General features: G+C 42.4%; 1 protein-coding gene across 1 annotated transcript in view; it reads left to right on the top strand.

The window, feature by feature from the left end:
* Nucleotides 1-19,464, top strand: part of LOC116499475 (tetraspanin-15-like) — a 58,847-nt gene that overhangs the window by 26,613 nt on the left and 12,770 nt on the right. Inside the window, 4 exon segments of the mRNA XM_032204213.1 lie at nucleotides 5,145-5,219; nucleotides 7,874-7,969; nucleotides 14,097-14,123; nucleotides 14,126-14,212. Of these exon segments, the coding sequence (XP_032060104.1) occupies nucleotides 5,145-5,219; nucleotides 7,874-7,969; nucleotides 14,097-14,123; nucleotides 14,126-14,212 (285 nt within the window).

The following is a 19,464-nucleotide window of genomic DNA, read 5'->3' as shown; positions in this document are numbered from 1 at the left end:
TAGTTATAGCCTATGCTGTATTTTCACTGCCTAAAGAGAACTGTCAGTGGTGCCCTAGTGTTCTTCAAAGTTGATGCTACCCATTCTGTGATGATGAGATGCTGGTGAGCATTGGATGAAGCTCAAGGAGTTTTCTTTTTGCAAAGTCTGACATGATATTAATAGCATCCAACTGGTTTGATCTGTATTAGGAGTTTGCAGTGCATTGCCTGATGCTTTCTATAGGATTGAGCTGATTGTGCCATAGAAATATATTTTTTTATGATTGGGGAGGAAAGCAACAGGTACATACATCTTTGGAAAGAGGTGAAATTTGATAGTTTGGCCCTCAAACTCTGAAATAAGTTAGATTTGCAGAGAGACGTCACTCATGGAACTGCATGGACAGGACTGTAGGAAGTACTATCCACCCCTATTCATAAAAAAACTCCTTCTCTGTGTTTTTTTTTTGTGGGGAGGATGAGTGTGTTGCAGCTCAACCTGGTGCACTGCAGCATCTGTCTTGGTCTCAAGATAGGAGCAGAGAGTAGCAGGGCTTTAGCTAAGGAAGCATTAACAGCTTGTTAGCAGCTGAAAGTCTATAAAAGCCTAAATGAGGGAAAAACGGTTTTCTGTCATGTGAGGGGAGCAGAAAGGGGTATAACTGGTATTCAGGAGGGCAGAGCTGGCATCTGTGGTACTGGGTGGAGGCAGAGCTGTTGTATGGAGGAAGGGGCTCTTGGGTAGTCCCAGACAATTATTTACAGGACTACCCGCCATTTGGGGAATAAAAACAGGTTTCTTGTTTATTTAAATTATGAAGTATAAAGGAAATGTGTATTTTGACTCAAAGCTTGGCAAAAACTTGTGTGAAACCCAGGTAGGCGTAGTTATGAGTCTCAGCCTGGGAGGATGGGCAGGAGGGGTATGTTGTGTGCTGCAGAAATAAGACACCATGCTTAATAAAGAAGGTGCTCTGCAAAGTCTCATCGTCTCCTCATCTGGGCTTTGTTGTTTTCATTTAATCTGTGTAGGGGAGGCATTTCTGAGAGATCTTCTGAGATTTTTTATTTCTTCAAAGCATATTTGAAAGCTCTCTTCCAATGTAGGAATAAATAATTGTTTGAATTTTCAGAGGAAGGGCTGCATGCAAGCGCCTTTCAGGGAAAAAAAAAAAAAAAAAAAAAAAAAAAAAAAAAAAAAAAGTAAAGAGAGCCATTCTGTGTAGGAGAAATCTTTAACACACCATTATGAAGTATTATCTCTTTAAAAGCACTACATAAAATCGAATCTGTGATGAAACTAGCTGGATGTAGATTTCTGTGCTTATGTAAAATGGGGGATGCCTTCATGCCTGGTCTGGATGAAGGCAGAGGATATGGCAGGCTCTTGCAAAGGGCATGACTTAGAGGCCTACCAGGCTGAGTGAAAGGTTTATTTTTTACATGCCTCTGCATTGTCCCTTCATGAGCATGTCAGGTACGTTTCACATGGCTACACTTTTGAGCTGTTTTCGTTTATCAAGGGGGGACGACCAATTCCTTCTCTGGATACGCAGGAATATGGCAAAACTTGAGGATTGGAGAGGGGAGGGGAGGGGAGGGGAGGGGAGGGGAGGGGAGGGGAGGGGAGGGGAGGGGAGGGGAGAAACTGCTTTTTTTTTTTTTTCTCTTGTGCTTTTATGTCATTTTAGGAGCTCTTTTCCATCCTTGAAGCCGCATCCTTTCCCGTACTCATCCCTGGCAAAAAGAGCCTCCCTCTACCATCCCAAATCCCAATAGTATCACACCTGGGCTGAACACATTTGAGCCTCCCATGGCCATAAGTGTCTTGAGGGCACCTGTGCTCAGGGTCGAGCAGATCCATGCAAGGAGCTTGCAGCTCCCTCTGTGGCTGCAGGCTCCTTGAATGGACTGACTCCTGAATAAATCCCTGAATGGCTTATTCATTGTTCAACCTAGTGCATCCAACATTCCCATGGTTCCTACCCTAATTCATGGTGATCCTTTCAGCCTCACGTGAACATGTTTAAGCTGGAAATTTGAGGCAGCTGCGTGCTGCTCATGGTCTGGAAATGAAACACAAGCAGGTTTGCACTCCTGTATCAGCCAAAACCCATGTCTAGAATTGTTTGCTAATAAACTTCACAGCAAGACATTCTATCTGGTATACAGAGGATGGTATCCTAGAGGATGTATGGGAAGGGACTGCACCAGACAGCCTATATATTGCTTATGCAAAGTAATGCTAATGAATAAGGTTGTTCCCCAAACTGGAAGGAGACATGTCTTTAAGCTAGGGTTAATTCAGGTCAGGATTCATAGATGGCCAAGAGTGTGAGGAGCACCTTTGCTCTGGGATGGTCAGGGTGAGGATGTAGAGCACGGCCCCTGGGATCTCTCCTCCCACTCTCGGTTTGGCTTCCAGAGAGATTAATGATGAACAAAACAGAGCTGGAGACTGTTAGAGGAGGAAAGGAGCAGCTCTGAGCTCTGCTGATCACAGGAATAGGGGTGATTAACCCTAAGTGATTAACCCTCAAAGTATTTGAGGAAATTAAGCAATATAATTTATTGTGAAATTTTAGATCGACGAGCTACTTGCTTGCCCTGTGCAATTGCTTCACTGCACAGGGAATATTTTTGCAATAATGGGGGCGGGGGGAACAGCTTCTTGGCACATTGTTTTATTTAAAAAAACAAACAAACACCTTTTTTGTGATTTTTTTAGCTTGTTGCAAACCTGCAGCAGCTCAAGGCAGGATTAAATGCTGTTTAATGTGGATTTTTGTTCTTTAATTTATGCTGCTGGAGTCTTTTTAAGGAAAAAAAAAATGCTAATTTATCCATGTGCAGTCTGACAGACATCAAGGACTGCAATGCACTTGTTAAAGAGATAATCACAGATGTTGCCAGCAGTTTTGCCCTTACGTGTGTTCCAGTTACCAGCGGTTGCTGAAGTCCTTGGAAAAGCCAAGCAAAGTGCCACTTTCTGCTAGTGTCTATGCAGCCAGTGGGGGTTCGCATGCTCCATTCAGCCATTATTTGGGATAAGAACAGCCAGTGTTCATTCAGGCTGCACTTTTGCAAGGCTTACACTGGAGACTGGGGTTCTAGTCGCTATTCTTGTAAATCCTCCTTAAATTAGGGGAAATTGTGTCCTTTCTGGAGGCAAGGTTATATATTGCATGGTCCAGGAAGAGCTGGGCATCACCAATGTGACTTCCCAGGTTGGCAGTTTAGCTCTTGTAAGGAGAGTTAGCTCTTAAAAGGAGAGGTTAGCTCTTGCAGTCAGCCTCAGCCAGCTTATCTCTTTCCATGTCTGTCTTCCCAAGTAGTGTTAGCACTTCTCATCCACTTAAAAAGACTGTGAGCTATGCTCTTTCTTCAGGTTTTCTCTTGGAAACTGTGGATTTTTCTGGCTGTGAACCTCATCTGATGAAGTATTTGAAAGCAGTCATTTTTCCAATAGCCAGGTACAGCCAGCATTCCATGGACATATGCAAACTGTGCCCACATTTGTTTATAAACCAAATGAGACTCCTGGATATTAAATATTACCCTTGATTTCAATATGCATGGAGCAGGCTGAATTGTATTACATAAATCTTTATATCTTGATTTGACAAGCTATACAGCAGAAACACAGACCACAAGAAGGAAATAGAGTGTAGAACAAAGAAATCAGTGTGCAATGGCCAAAACACTGGAAAGAGGTTGGTTAGCAGCCCAAAAATCAGAAAGTTTTCTCTTTTCTCACAGTGGAAATATTGATAAGAGTTAGCACCTTTTTTTTTTTTCTCTTTTCTTTTTCATTTTTTTCTGGTAAATGGGGTACAAAGTGCTCATTTTTTTTACAGTTTAACTAAAGTTGAAAATACTGAAAAAGCGGAAAAATGTTTCCAAACGGTGATTTCCTCTCTGTCTCACTGATTGCCACCTTGCTGTAGCATTGTATGACCTATACATGCCTTGTTTGGTAAAACTATCAACCATGTCACCTTGGGCTTCTTACCAAATCAACCTCTTACTAATCAGTACAGATGTGTTCACTTCTTGCATATTGTCTCTGACTACAAGAGAATGGGTATTTGGTCAGTTGTATTCCTTAATTATGAGATTCCCTTCCCAGTTAGATCTGATTTAGATGGTGATGAAAATGGTGCTGCTTCTGTAGTGGGATTACACTAGTTGGCTCTTAGCAAATGAACATGGTGCAAAACTCAGCCAGGGACAGCTAATTAAAACCCCTACAGTTCTGGGTTTAAGTGGCATGCTGCTGCAGTGTTGCTTTGGTTTTGCCAAACTTGGGAAATAATTTCTGGGTGTGCTTTGTAAACAGGCTCTTCTGATAAGCCAGTGGTCAAAGTGAATATCACAGTAATAAATCACCTCCCCCCACTTTATTTCTTTAACTTGCTTTTAGATTTTTAGCTAGTTACCATGGTAACTTTCCACCTCCCTTTTTCTGGTGAGTGTCCAAAGTCACAGATGGAGGTAGCCTTGGGGAGACGCATGTGAGCCAAGCAAAGCTTTGCTGTCTGTCTTCTGCAAAGTTGGATGCAACCCCATATGGGACATCTCAAATAGGGACTGAAGCTTTATGAGACTGATGGGTGTAGGCTGCAGGAATACCAGACCTCCTAGTTTAAGTTGTTTCCTCCATCAGGACATTGATTGCCAGCCTAAATTTGTTGCCACAATGAGTTCTGGCAGAGATATGAGTTACTGCCTGTACTCTGGAGTTGGTTGACCCTACATTGGATGTCTGGCTTGGAAACATCAGTGTTCAAACAACCACTGGCATTCCATCACAAAAGGTGTTGACTTTTCTGTGGACATCTATATCCACTCAGAGATAACAATTGCCTCCACTGCATCTGTTTTACCCATGTCCCCATGCAGAATTTGGCCATCCAGATTGCATTTGGTTTGTGTTTTTTTAATTCATTCTTGCTTCCTGCCACTCATTATACATGGGAGCAAATTTAGGACAGAGATTTTCAGAAGAGATTTGCAGCTCTCTGGAGCAATTGTAATGAAATGGTCTAAGTGTTTCTAAGCACCTCATGGTTTCCAGGTCTCCCTCTTCAAAGTTGGCTGGTAGCCGGCACAGCCTTGCTTGGAGCAGGGCTAATCCTTCTCTTTTTTTTTTTTTTTTTTCAGTTCTTCTGGGTTCTTCTGATTATCTTTCTTATGGAGCTGCTGCTGATATGCATTGAAATCATCTTTGAAAGCAAGGTGAGTGCAATCAGGAGGCTGGAGAGCTGCACATTTGCTTAGCATGGCAGCATACTGCAGCCCTGCATGTCATCAGGGGAAATTTCCTTCTCACCTCAAGTATGTGTCCGTGTATGTCCTGAAACTGGAAGAATTTCATTTTTCTTGCTCTTCTTGGGTTGTGCCTTGCACTCCGGAGCTGCAGCAGACCTACAGCACCACCCAGAGCTCCTGCCACAGTGGCAGCTCCCATGCAGCCAAAAATTTTTTTTCTTTTTCTTTTTCTTTTTTTCTTTTTCTTTTTTTTTTTTTTTTTTAAGGGGACTCATTAAGTTCCTCACCTCACTTTTGTTAATTGCTGGCTTGTATTTGCAAGGACAGGATTGAGTTATAGATGAACTAAGAAACATCAGTGAACACTTCCAGTGCATGTCCTTTCTGTCTGCCCACATTCTGCTGAAGAAACCCTGCCATTTTCAATCTTATTTTACCATTGTAATTGATCAAATGATTAAATATCAAATCTCAGTTTCTGATGGCTCAAGGATTGTGCAGACCAGGAGAGTAACATCTGAAATAAGTACTTAGGGACTATAAAAATCAATTCACTTTTGCACAAACAGCTTGATGCTTTCAAACCTGTAAAGGTTGGTGGGCTATGGGTAGTTTGAGGATTTAGGTACTTGGTGAGCCCCAAAGTGGAAGAGAGGCAAAGGAGGAGGTCATTGCCTTTTGGATGCTGCATCAAATTTTGTCCAGCAGATTTTGAGAGCTCTCCAAAACTCTCCAATTATGGGAAAATTAAGGGTATTGGGTCACCAGCAGGGAGACATGATTCTCTAAGGAAAATCAGCACTTGAGTCTTTCCCATGTATAGAAAATCAATATGTGCTGACACACAGTGGCTTTATTTTCATGAAAATTGGCATGAAATCCTATGCTTTTCTCCAGCTGTCTACCTTTGTCTGCCAGCATTCAGCACCATCCTGTGCTTCAGACATGTTGCATGGAATCCGTAGAGAGAGGGGATCACAGCTTTATGATTAAGCTCAAGGGTACAATAAAACCATTGGTGTGTAAATTGTCCCTTAATTTAAATTTAACAGGCAATATCAAAACCCAATTAAAAATCAAACAATGAAGGAAAGAGAAAAGAGAGATACAATGTTACGAATCCATTTAACCTAAAATTGTTAGGAGGCACAAATCTGTATTTGCAACAATGTTTGTTTATTAAACTTGTTAGAAAGATTTAATTGGATTTAGTATTAAATAAGATGGTGGGAAGGGTGCAATGAGGAATTAATTTGGTGTCCTTGTAGCTGTTGGAATTTTGAAATATACCCTGTTGATATGTAATTTTTTTTTAATTTTTTTGAGATTATTGAAGATAACTGATTTGTTGTCCTTGAAGCAAAGTGAGTGGAGATGTCTCATAACAGAACTTAATGATTTAACCCTGCAACATTTAGCTCCAAACTTGAAGTCAAGATTTAATTTGAGACACTGCCCTCTAGACTGATGTCTTCTTGGAGAGTGACAAGATTTCAGGGTGAGCCTACATAGGGGAAAAAAACAGGGAACAGTGAAGCTCAGGCATTGCCTGTTGTGATGCTTGTAGCAGTGGGAAAAACACAAATTAACATTTTAATAAACTTCCACATGAGCAATTTCTTAAAGGCTTTTTAAGTTCCCCTTCCCTGATCTCTTGCTGTTGGCAGGCTTTGTTTAATACTCCGATACGCCTTCATTTTTTTTCTCCAATGTTCTTCTTCCTTTTCCCAGTTTGCCCACCCTCTAATTTTCATGTCAGAGCGAATTATGAAGAACAATGTTTTCTCCCCCCTTCTTTCTCCCTGCTTCTAACTCAGAAAAGGTTCCCTTTTCCTTCATAAATCTCTCTGCCTGGTGCTTTGTCAGGAACCAAATGGCAAACCTGTGGTGTGCTTTGGCTTTGCATAAAACATTTTACAGCTCTGCTTCCAGCTCACTAATAAGCTTTCCATTCATCTGTGAAATGCATTTTTCATTCAGTTAGTCTTCAATTTGAAATGCCTGATGTGTCAAAGTGTCCTCAGAGATACAGCACAGAGAGCATCAGAGAGAACCCAGACCGGTTGTGCTGCTGCCTCTCCAGGCACAATTAAATTGCTGGATGATTTGTTGGGATTAGAAGTGATTGAGGGCTCTTACGAGGTCTCTGCTCCTGTGTTGTTTTCCTCATCTGAGGGAAATACCACCACACAGCTGGTGGAGTTGGCTATCACAGGGCATTTTGCCTATTACGGCTGCTTCTAATGCTTGTGAGGGGTTACAGTTATGTCGGTGGATGGGATTTGAGGGCTTTAGGGAGCTCCCAAAGAAGTCACCCTAAAAAATCAATTTAATATGCAGCATATAGGAAAAGTCAAATGAGTAAAGGATCACTTTACGAGATCAATTGCAGCATGCAGGCAACAGAGAGATGCTATGAGATGCTGCTAACCAAGAGTGCTCAAAAATGATGAATTTTTCCCCAAGAAACAGGGTTGTGACATCATATGGGTTAGATTCTTACTCTGGTAACAGCTGGTGAAGCTTGCTATGAAAAGTTTTCTCTGCATATTTTTCATGGTTTGTAATATTTTCACATAGTCTGTTCCATATGTGAACTGTGATTTTTGCTTTTTCCTCAGATGAATGCGGTATTCCACTCCAACATCCAAGAGGGCATCCGACACTATTATGATGACCTCGACTTCAAGAATATCTTGGATTTTGTACAAGAAAAGGTTTGATTTTGCACAGGGGACAGCACTGGGGAGGTCTGTCTGTGAAGTTTTTCAAGCATATTATACTTCTGTGAATGGGAAACATAATGAGTGATTTACTTTGTGCATCATTGCTCCTTTTACCTAGCTTTACACTGTGCTGCTCCCCAAGCCTATTCCACAGGTGATTTTGGCCAGCCTGTGCTCCTGTGAGAACTATGAAAAGCATGTTCAATTCTGTAATGGAGCACAGACGAGAAGACCCCACCCATATATTTATATTTCCCATTCCTGATTGAAAACTGCCTGATTTTTTTTTTTTTATTGCTGTCACAAACTGCATGGAAACAGTAGGTATAGGAATGAAATATAATGCACAAAAGCTGCTTTGGGAATGTGGTAACTCTTAGGTGGGCCACCTTAGATAACTTTCTTTTCTGGGACATGTCATCTGCAGCCAGGCAAGCACTTGACTGATAGCTGATGTGTTTCCACATGGTAGCTGTGAGGAGAGCTCCTAGTTTTCCATGGGCAGCACTGCAAGCTGCCCCATGGACTCGTGAGAGAAGTGCTAGTCTGCACCTTATCTGGTGTTGGGGCTTGCAATGTCTCCTCTATTTTTTTTGTTTGTTTGTTTGATTTAATTGTGTGTTTTCACATTTCTTAATGGTGATACCTAATGCTTAGAGCCTTCCAGATCTTGGCAGCATCCTTCCCCTATTCTCAAGCCAACCTGCAGTTCGATAAACTATTCACCTTGCAGCTGTCTATTTTTAACCAGACTTTTGATATTCCTCTGCCACTGTTGCCTTGTATTTCATGCACTGTGTGTTTTTTTGAGTTGCCTGTGGTTTCTAGTCCTGCTTTTTATTAAATTAACATGCCTTCCTAATTACTGTCCTCTACCTCCAGCTAGATGGTTTCCCACAAGCCCCTTTACTTCCATCTCACAAAACCCCAGGTAATCATGCCTCAGCAAAGCAATGATGCATCCCTCCAAGTACATTGAAAAGCCAGACTGAGGGAATAATCCATGATGTGGTACCACTCAGAAACAAAATCCCTAATTTATACACAGGATTAAGGCAAGAGATTGAGTTGTGTTGCCAGCAATAGGTTATTGATGAAACTCTGCCTTGCTAACCATTCTCTGAGAAGCTGTTTTGCTGCAGTATAGTTTAGGACACACTTCGTATCACACATGCATTCAGCAGAGAGCTTGCAGACCTAATTTAAAGTCAAACTTGAAGCTTTTGTCCACACCATTAGGAGTTTGGCCATTTTGGACAAGTATGGTTGGCTCTAACATATGTGTTTTTCCAGTAAAATAGGACCTGCTCCTGGGAATTAAGGAAAAGTAGATTTGCTGCTGTTTTGAGCAAGGATATGAAGTTTGACTGTTATTTGTTTTATTGTGAAAGGAAACACTCAGCTCAAAGCATTTGATGAATTCTTCGAGGAAAAAAGAAAAAAAAAAAAAGTGGAAAAAGCAAAACCTCAAGATCTAGGAGAGGTAAAAGGGAGAAATTACATCCAACTTGCATGCTCACAGCTTGGTTTTGCCAGTAGAGCTGCTTTTCAGAGCTGCTTTCTCTCACCTCAGCTTGATTTCTCTCCTTTCATTGTGGGTTGGAGCATCATAAATATATAAATCTTATCTCTAGCTTTGAAGGAGACCAAGAAGCTCCTTCCTCTTTGATGTAGTTGAAATTCAAGGCTGGTGGTGGCCTCCACATTCCCTTCTCTTTTTAAATACCTACTTCTGACTCTTGGAGTTGTCATTACTGAACCAAATGCATTAATAAAACTGGAAGACCTCTAAAGGTTTCAAGACTTCACTGATCTCAAGAAAGATCTTAATCTTTTTTTAAAGTTTGGCTCCAACCTCTCTAAAAAGGTGCTGTAATTCAGTCCTCTCTGTATGAATGATAAATGGATGCTGCCACAAGCCAACACAAATGCATGTGGAAACTATCCGTGATGAGCCCTGGCAAGGAGGTTAGACCACAGATCTCTAGATAAAGCAGATCTGTTTGCGGGAAGGTTTCTGTATCTCCAAACAACCAAAGACTAGGCACTTATTATATAATCCCACCCCCTTTTTATGACATTTTTGTGTCTACTTCCTCACTTGAGTTTTTGTTTAAGTTTTCAGGGGGAGATATTCATCTCATAGCATTTCTCTCTGTACTAGAAGTTAATGGCTACTTCTAATATTGCCGATAAGTTTTTAGCATCCACACATTTTCTTCTGTAGCAAGAGAAGGAGCTTTGCAAGAACTTGCTGCTCATCGCTGCGAGTTTTTGTATTAGAGTATAATTTGCAAGCCGGGAATGACAGCAACATCAGCAATTGAAATGCATCCTACTGAGATAGGAGTGGGGAGAAGCAGTGCAGAAGCATAATTTCTTTTAAGAGAGAAAATCACAGCATTCTTGCATTCTTGCTGTTCTAGGCATTATGCTCAGCAACACTTGGATTAGATTAAAAAAATGGTGGAGTTGCTGATGCCAGTGGTCTCATAATGGCTTGGACTTGGCTCCTGTGGGGCTTTACAAGACCCAAGCAGCCCAAACCACTTTGGAGGGATGAAAATTTGTATCCAGTCTGGAAGGATTGCACCCCAGCTTGGCGGTTTTGTTTGTTTGTTTTGTTTTGCCAAAACACAGGCCCAGAGCACCCTATTATAACCATTTAGTGCTTATTCTTGCCATTTTGGGGTGTAAAAATCTTGTCTACTCATTGGTTACCTGGCACACAGCTCATTTAGCTCAGACAAAACCATGGTACACCCCTTAGGTATTAAATTTTGCTTAAACCCTCTCTCAAGCAATGCTGACTGCTTCCAAACATGTAAACCAGTATCATATATTAAAATAAGTAATTATGGTCCTTTCCTAAATAACAGATGTACATAGAAGTGCCAGACAGTAATTATTACATTACCATGATTATGGCACAAATGAGGTGGTTTTACCTGCCAACACCTACTTGGTCTTGCTGTCTGTGAACAGGAAGATATTGAAATAAATTTGCCTTAAAAATAATATTTACACATTTATATTATTTGTTTTTGCTGAACAAAGTGTACCCTTTGTGCATGGTGTGCCCTTTGCACACCATGGATGCAAGTCTGGAAACCAAAATTACTCAGTTTGCTGAAAATCACTAACTGCAGCTCTGTGCTGCTTCTTCCCTTGTGTCTTCTGAATGGTTTGCTGAGTGCAGGTGGGAGAGGAGAGTTCAAACCACTTTGCTGAGAACAGGAATTGAATTTCAAAGCACTGATAAGGCTGTGGTTTTTGCTCATACCTGAGCAGCTCCAACCTCAAAGTAAGGCTTGGAGAGTTGAAGGTGTTATGCTTGCAAACCTGCATCTTTATTCTTCAGGGAAAATAAAGGCAGCTTCCACCCAGCATGGCTCGTTTTAGTGTATTTCTTCAAGGCCACTGTACAGGGCTATGGTCATTAGCCGTAATAAGCCTGCATGTCAGGGGTTGTAGCAGCAGTACCCAATGCGTAGTACTTCTTGGACTTTTTTCTTTTTTTCTCCTCCTGTGTATTAGCTCTCTCTGAGGTCTGGGAACCCATATGAAAGTAAAACACAGACCCAGATCTGTCTCAGCTTATGAAAAATAAATCCAGGCACAACAGTAGTTCAGCTTAAACCTCTCCTTGCAGGGAAGAAAACACCCTGGTGAGCCTTCCCAGTAGCTAGTAACACTCATTACAATGATTTTATACCAATTTTTGCAGAATTATAAAAGCAAATGGAAGAAACTTCTTTGCAGCATGGGAATGCAGAGCAGGGTAGAATATCCAATATCCCTTTAGGGGTTTTTCTCTCCTCTTTCTGGACAAGTTTTGCAAGCTTGTCTCCCTCACTGATACAGATGGGACTAAAAGTAATAGATGAATTAAAGGTAGGAAGTCAGAAATTAGTTTTCAGTTTGTGGGCTGGTAGCTCCTGGCCATATCTGCCCATTTTGGCATGGGAGGAGGCCATGAGGACCCAAAGAGCTGATGGCTTTTCCTGCTCCTTTTCGCCAAGTATTGTCACCAACCTATGAGCAGGAGAGGGAACAGATACTCATGGGGTATTAATTAAACTCGTTCTGGAAACTGTTCCTTGGAGACTGGTGCTTACAGAAATGGGGAAAACCTGGAATTTTCTGTCTTGTCAAGCATACACACAGCTCTCCTGCCCACTTCAGGCTTTTCTTTCCAGGGGGAAATGTAAAGATTCAAGTTTGTTTACCAAGAGAAGGGACGATTTGATATGTAATAAGCCCAATTTTATTCCACAGAGAACAGAAAATGACTTTCATTAAACTTTTTATTTTTTCACATTATACAAGAAGTAGAAAAAAGAAGTTTTTTCATTTGTAGCTGCAGCATTTGATCTCTAATTTAACTTAATTGGAAGAGAAATCCCTGTTAGACTGCAGAGTCTTATTAGCATACTGTTGAATAACACCAACTAGTTGAGCAAAGAAATACATTTATTCAAGGTGCTGAAATAGCCATCTCTTCTACACACCCCAATAGGATGGATTAGTTACCTATAATTAAATCAGCAGGAAGAAAGCATGAATGAGCCACGATGCCTCCTACACATGCATGTACATCTCTATACCTGCTACACACTTCTAAAATGGGGCTAAACCAAGCTAAACATCTGCTTTAGCTTTTTTGTTTGTGCATTTGTTAGTTTTTAACACAGAGTCTTCAGCTTCCTGGAAAGTAAGAAATCATCCCATAAGCAAAACCTGGCGGGATGAGTCCTGTGGCTGGTGTGCTGCAATAGATGGTTACAGGCTCTTCAGGAGGGACAGGCAGGGTAGGCAAGGTGGTGGGGTGGTGATGTATGTGAAGCATGGGCTGGACTGCGTGGAACTTCAAGTTGGGGATGGCAAAGTTGAGCGCCTCTGGGTAAGGATTTAAAGGACGAAGGGGATGTCGTTGTGGGAATCTATTACAGACCACCTGGCCAGAACGACAACGCCGATGAATTATTCTTTGCAGAACTAATGAGATGCCTCGAGATTCAACTCCCCTTGTCCTTATGGGAGATTTCAACTTGCCAGACGTCAACTTGGGATCACCACATGGCTGACACGAGCAAGTCCAGGAGGTTCATAAAGCACCTAGATGATAACTTCTTGGTGCAGGTGCTAAGGGAACCAACTAGGAAAGGTGCCGTCCTTGATCTGTTGCTGGAAAACAGAGAGGGTCTTGTGGGAGACAATGGCAATTGGCGGCCGTCTCGGTCATAGTGACCATGAAGTGATTGAGTTTAGGATTTATTGGTGACACCTTCTGTGCCACCAAAAACTTCAGCCCTGGATAGGGGGAAAGCAGACTTCAGGCTGCTCAGGGAACTAGTCAGCAAGGGTCCTCTGGGAAGCTGCTTTTGAAGGCATTGGCGTCCATCAGTGCTGATCAATCTGTAAGCACTACCTCTTAAAAAGCACAACATCATGGCGATTCCAAAATATCAGAAGGTAGGCAGAGCGGGACAGAAGGCCAGCCTGTCTGACCAGGGATCTTCTACTGGAGCTTAGACAGAAAAAGAAAGTGTACAGCTGCTGGAAGGAGGGTCAGGCAATGAGGAAGGAATACAGGGATGCTGTTTCATGTTTGTAGGGAGAAAATTCATGGGGCCAAAGCCCAACTAGAGTTGAAGCTGGCCATGTCTGTGAGAGACAATAAAAAGTTTTTTATAGATATGTTAACTGAAAAAGAACCAAAGAAAAACACAGGTCCGCTACTTGACGGGGAAGGTCTCCTCACAGACAATGACATAGGCAAGCAGAGACATTTAATGCCTTCTTCACCTCTGTCTTCAATGCCGATGATGGGCTTCAGGACCCTGGGTGTCCTGAAAAGGAGGACCAGGACAGTGGGAATGACAAACTCCCATCCAACCCTGACGTGTGTAGGATTTGCTGCTCCACCTGGATCCATGTAAGTCCATGGTTCTGGATGGGATCCATCCCAGGGTGGATCCTGTGGACCTCTTTATACCAGCATTGGCAAAACAGCACTGAAGATGCAGTGCAAGTCTGGACAGGAGATGCATCAGAGAGTTGGAAATAGTTGAGGTTTGCTCATCTGCATGTCTCACTCTTTCCTTTTCTTTTGCAGTTTTCTTGCTGTGGTGGTGATGAATACCGAGAGACTGGGAGGTTAACCTATACCACTCGTGCAATGGCAGTGGGCCACTGGCATGTGGGGTGCCCTACACATGCTGTATCAGGAAGGTAAAGCAGCCAAGGCATGAAAAGTTTTTTACTTCTTTGTTTCTGTACTTGAGTTTCTTATTAACTGTGTTGCCATTTGAAAAGTGGTTTTGAGACAGCATAATCATTTCATGCTAAAGAAACTAAAATATACATATATATGGGCTACACTGCATTTTAGTATGGTCTGCTGTGTTAATACAGCATAAATAACAAAGAACTGGGATATTAATTGCATTTGTATTGTGCCACGGATTTGTTTAGAAATGCTGGGTCTCCCATCTCTCTACCTACTATGGGATGAAATGCTTTGGAGGATGGTTTTGCAAAGACTTAAATGCTTGGCTGTATCAACACGTGGATCCAAATTAGCTGTTGTGCTTTGTCTTCCTCTGTAGAGCATACATTTCTCAGCCAGCTGCACACAACGTTTAGCAGAATGGGGTTCATGTGTGCTGGCATCTACTTTTAACAAGGAGGTTTGAGGGTTTTGTCATAAATGGAGCCATGAGAGGAGTACAATTTGCACCCTTGGCAATTGAATAAAAAAAGTCTTGTGAGCAAATGCAACTCCAAGGCTGTATTTCTGACATGCTGTGAACTGGGACAAGATCTCCCCTTGGAGGGAAGGTTTGGGTGTCTTTCCTACTGCATGACCATGAAGGTTTATTAAACTGATTTTCAAGTGCTGCAAGCCAAGATTCTCTATGTAGTGCTGCTGAGACTAAGCTAAGTGCTCTCACAGCTGTTTTGCTAATATAATGGTCTGCCTTGTTGCAATCCAATCTACACATACTGAGGGAAAACAGAAAAGCTCAGCCAAGACTGGGTAAAAAAGTGCAAATATCCCTGGCTACTGTGGCTAAAAAGATGATATACATGGTCCTAAAAATGAGTTTACTAGCATAATCCTGACTTTAACACTAGTGATGGGCCCTGGAAGTCCAGAGCCTGAGTTAGAGGACCATGACCTGGGGAACAATAAACTCTCCACCAACTCTGAACTAGTGAAGGATTTGCTCCTCCGGCGAGATGCACATTAGTCTGATGGGATTCGTCAAGAAAGAGCTGGCTTGATGTCACCACCTCTCAGTTATTTTTCAGTGGCCTTGGGATCTGGTAGTGATCCCAGTTGACTAGAAGCTTGCAAATGTCCCAGTTTCCAAGAAAGGCTAAGAAAGAAAGCCCTGGTAATTACAGGCCCTGTCAGCTCATTTTCAGTGCCTGGAAAAATTATGGGAGAAGAGTATTCTGGAAGTTACTGAAAACCCACCTGAAAGACAAACACAGTCATTTGTCACCGCCAACATGGGCTTACAAGGGAAGTCCTGTTTAACTAACCAAATTAACTTTTACAAACAACGTTACCCACGTTGTTGACCAAGGGAAACCAGTAAATGTGAACTTTTTGGAAATTCAGCAAAGCTCTTGATGCTGTTTCTTACAGTATCCTTCCTGGACAAAACGTCCAGCGTACAGCTGGACAAATACACGCTACAAAGGCTGCTACAACTAGCTGACAGGCGGCGCTCAAAAGGGTAAATGGGGTTACATTGGGCTGATTGTCTAATGGGTACTAATGGAGTTCCCCAGGGCTCCAATTTTGGGGCCAGTTCTCTTCAAATGTTTTATACATGATCTGGATGCAGGAACTGGAATGCATGCTAAGTAAGCTTGCAGCTGATATTAATTAGGAGGAGCTGCTGACTCCCTTGAGGGCCAGAGCGGCCCTTGCAGAGAGATCTTGACAGTTTGGAGGGCTGGGCAATCACCAACTGCAGAAAGTTTAACAAGAGCATGTGCTGGATTCTGCACCTGGGACGGGGCAATCCTGGCTATATGTGCAGACTGGGGGATGAGAGGCTGGAGAGCAGCCCCCTGGAGAGGGATCCGGGGGATCCGGTTGATGGCAAGTTGAACACGAGCCAGCAGTGTGCCCTGGCAGCCAAACGGGCTGACCGTACCCTGGGCTGTTTCAGGCACAGCACTGCCAGCTGCTCAAGGGAAGTGGCCATCCCACTCTGCTCTGCGCTGGTGAGGCCTCACCTCAAGCACCATGCACAAAATGGTGAAAAATCTAGTGGAGAAAGTATGTAGGAGAAGTGCTGAGGTCACTTGATTGTTTCAGGCCCTGAGAAGAGGAGACGGAGGGGAGGCCTCATGGCGGGCTGCAGCTTCCTCTCAAGGGGAGCGGGGACAGGGGTCCAGGCGCTGCTCCCTGCTCTCTGGTGACAGCGATGGGACCCAAGGAAATGGCAACGGAGCTGTGACAGGGAGGTTCAGGCTGGATCATACGAAAAGGTTCTTCACTGGGAGGTGGTTGGGCACTGAAACAGGGAAGTGGTCACTCCTGCTGGGAGTCCAAGAAGTGTTTGGATAATGGTCTTACAAATACGGTTGAATTTTCTGTGGTCCTGTGTGGAGCCAGGAGTTTGAGTCAATGAGACTTGTGGGTCCTTTCCAATTTGTGATACTCTATTACTCTGTGATCCCAGTGGCAAAACATCCTTAGAGTTAAGAAGAACAGGCAGCATTACCTCTGAAACCTGGCCATTCCACTAGCTTTATGAATTGCACAAGGAAAACATAGCATAAATCTGTTATTGTTGTTAGCTTTTTTTTTTTTTTTTTTAAAGGAAAATGAGGAACTGTGAGGTGCTTTATATTCATCTAAGCATGACATGCAAAACAGCTGCAAAAATAGTTTTTTATCTCTAATCGGGGTGTTGATTAAGGATCTTTGCCAGCTTCCAAAGTTGAATTAGAAATTCATATGTTGTCCCTTTTGTATTGGTATTAAGTATATGCTGGAGAAAGTCAGGTGCCTTTTTCATTATTTTTACATTCCCTGTGGTATGTTGGAAACAATGTGGAAACAAAACACCTTTGCCTGACTGGCACTGTTTGAGTTATAAAAAATCACAGATGTGTAATATAGTGGGATAAAGAAATAAGGCAACTTTCCTGGCTTCACATTTTAATGAGCAATGTCTTGGGGAATGCTCTAGCAAAGGACTCCAAGCTTCTGGGAGGGAATATTGATGGCAAATTCTGTACATTTTTTTTTCAAGATTTAAAGCCTGTGAATGTGTCTCTGACTGCCAGAGAGAAAGTGAGACCTTGCCAAATGAATCTAAATCTCCACATGGAATGAAACTCTTGGCAAGAGCAGTAAGCAGGTAGATAGATGTGGCCTCTTTCTTCAAATTTATTTGGTTTTTGCACTGCTTTTGGTTAAGAATCCATCGCCTATACAATATCAATAGTATATTAAATGAGTTAGGAGAGCAAGATCCCTTGGAATTTTCCACTTACTATGGCATAGAACAAGCAAATAAAAATATTTTTAACAACCAGATATTAAAAATAATAAAAAGTAAAAATAATAAAAAACATAATTGCATTTTAATAATAATTGCATAATTGCATAATAATAATAATTGCATAATTGCTTTTGCATGTCTCAGTGCATAGTTGTTACCTGAAATTGCAATGTTATTGTGGAAGGTTTTCCTTGCAGGCTGATAAGATGGGAAAAGCACTTCAGGGATGAAGGCGGTATCTGTGCATGATACTCTAGATATATACCTAGTTGTTCTGAGCAATGTACAAACCCTATTCAAAACCCTTTCCTCCAAAATATGCTACTTAAAGGCTGAAGAGAAGATTTTGTCCAGGTGGCCAAGAAGGCCAATGGCATCCTGGCTTGTATCAAGAATAGTGTAGCCAGCAGGACCAGGGAGATGATCATCCCCCTGTACTCAGCTCTGGTGAGGCCACACCTTGAATACTGTGTTTAGTTTTGGGCCCCTCGCTACAAGAAAGACATCAAGGCCTTGGAACGTGTCCAGAGAAGGGCAACAACTCTGGTGAGGGGTCTGGAGCACAAGTCTTATGAGGAGTGGCTGAGGGACCTGGTATTGTTTAGTCTGGAGAAGAGGAGGCTCAAGCGAGACCTCATTGCACTCTACAACTTCCTGAAGGGAGGTTATGAAGAAGGTTGACCTCTTCTCCCAGATAACAAATGATAGGACTTGAGGAAATGGCCACAAGTTGTGCCAGGGGAGATTTAGATTAGATATCAGGAAAAAAAAAATCTCTCAAAGTGTGGTCAGGTGCTGGAACCCAGCCCAGTGAGGTGATGGAGTCACTGTCCTTGGCAGTGTTCAAGAAGGGCCTGGACAAAGTGCTACGATATATGGCTTAGCAGCTTAGTGGGTAGTATTGGTGATAGGAGGACGGTTGGACTAGATGATCTTGTGGGTCCTTTCCAACCTTGTGTTTCTATGATTCTATGAATTTGTCTGTGCTGGTTCAGAGATGAACCACAATGGTCTTTCCACTGAATAACCCTTGTACCAACCAGTTTAAATACACCAGTTTGTAGGGCAAGAAACCCTTTTCTTCTTTAGCAACAAAATGTTGTCCTCTATTTGCACCTTCATGAATGAAAGATGGAGAGCAAAGCATCCTCTTCTCTTAGAGGACCTTTGAGTTTTAAGTAGAGAGGTACTAGAAGATGTTCTTTGGAAATAGAGTATTATGAAAAAAGGAATAGATACTGATAGGATCAAGCCATGCAGTACAGCCCCATCTAGGTAGGTTTTGGGTGAATACCAGCAAAGTGGTCAGGTTTTTGACCATTTCTTCTGCTCTAGGGTGTCTCAGCTCAGTCCTCCAAACCAAGGCAATACAAGGACAACCATATCACATGCTGCACATGATCCTTCTGTATTCGCCAATTCTGAGTAATTTTCATTGGCAGGTCCAACTTCAGAGCTTCTGTTAGACCTCGTACACTTGTCAAACAAATCATTTGTTTGTCAGGGTGGTTGGTTGGTGAGCTTGTCTGAAGAAGGAGTATGAAACATGGTTTCAGAAGTGTTGTTAACCTGTCATTCATTAAATGCAGACATAAAACCATCCTGTTTTCAAAAGAAAGACACTTCTGTTGCAAAAGCCTCCAGAGCTTTGCATCATATAACCTTGGGCATCTTGCAGGGCAGGCTGAGGTGCAATCAACAAGAACAGACATCCTCCAGGAAATGCTGGCTATTTTAAAGAGTCTCATATCTAAGGTCACAGGCCTTAAAGTCTTCCCAGGAATAAGGAATGAGCAAATATACACCTACTGCAGTGGGGGGCCCTCTGTATCCTCATCGCTAAGTACTTCTCTAAAGGTTTCCATTGCAGTTAGGCCTTCTCCTGTGGAAGACACAGGTAGCTGTGCCTCTGCCAAGCACAGTGTCTCTGAGCCCTCGTGAAATATCTGA

The sequence above is a fragment of the Aythya fuligula genome, chromosome 27 (genome assembly GCF_009819795.1).
Source record: "Aythya fuligula isolate bAytFul2 chromosome 27, bAytFul2.pri, whole genome shotgun sequence".
NCBI classification, from domain to species: domain Eukaryota; kingdom Metazoa; phylum Chordata; class Aves; order Anseriformes; family Anatidae; genus Aythya; species Aythya fuligula.
Note: the sequence above shows the minus strand (reverse complement) of the source record. Positions and strands in the feature narration are given on the sequence as shown.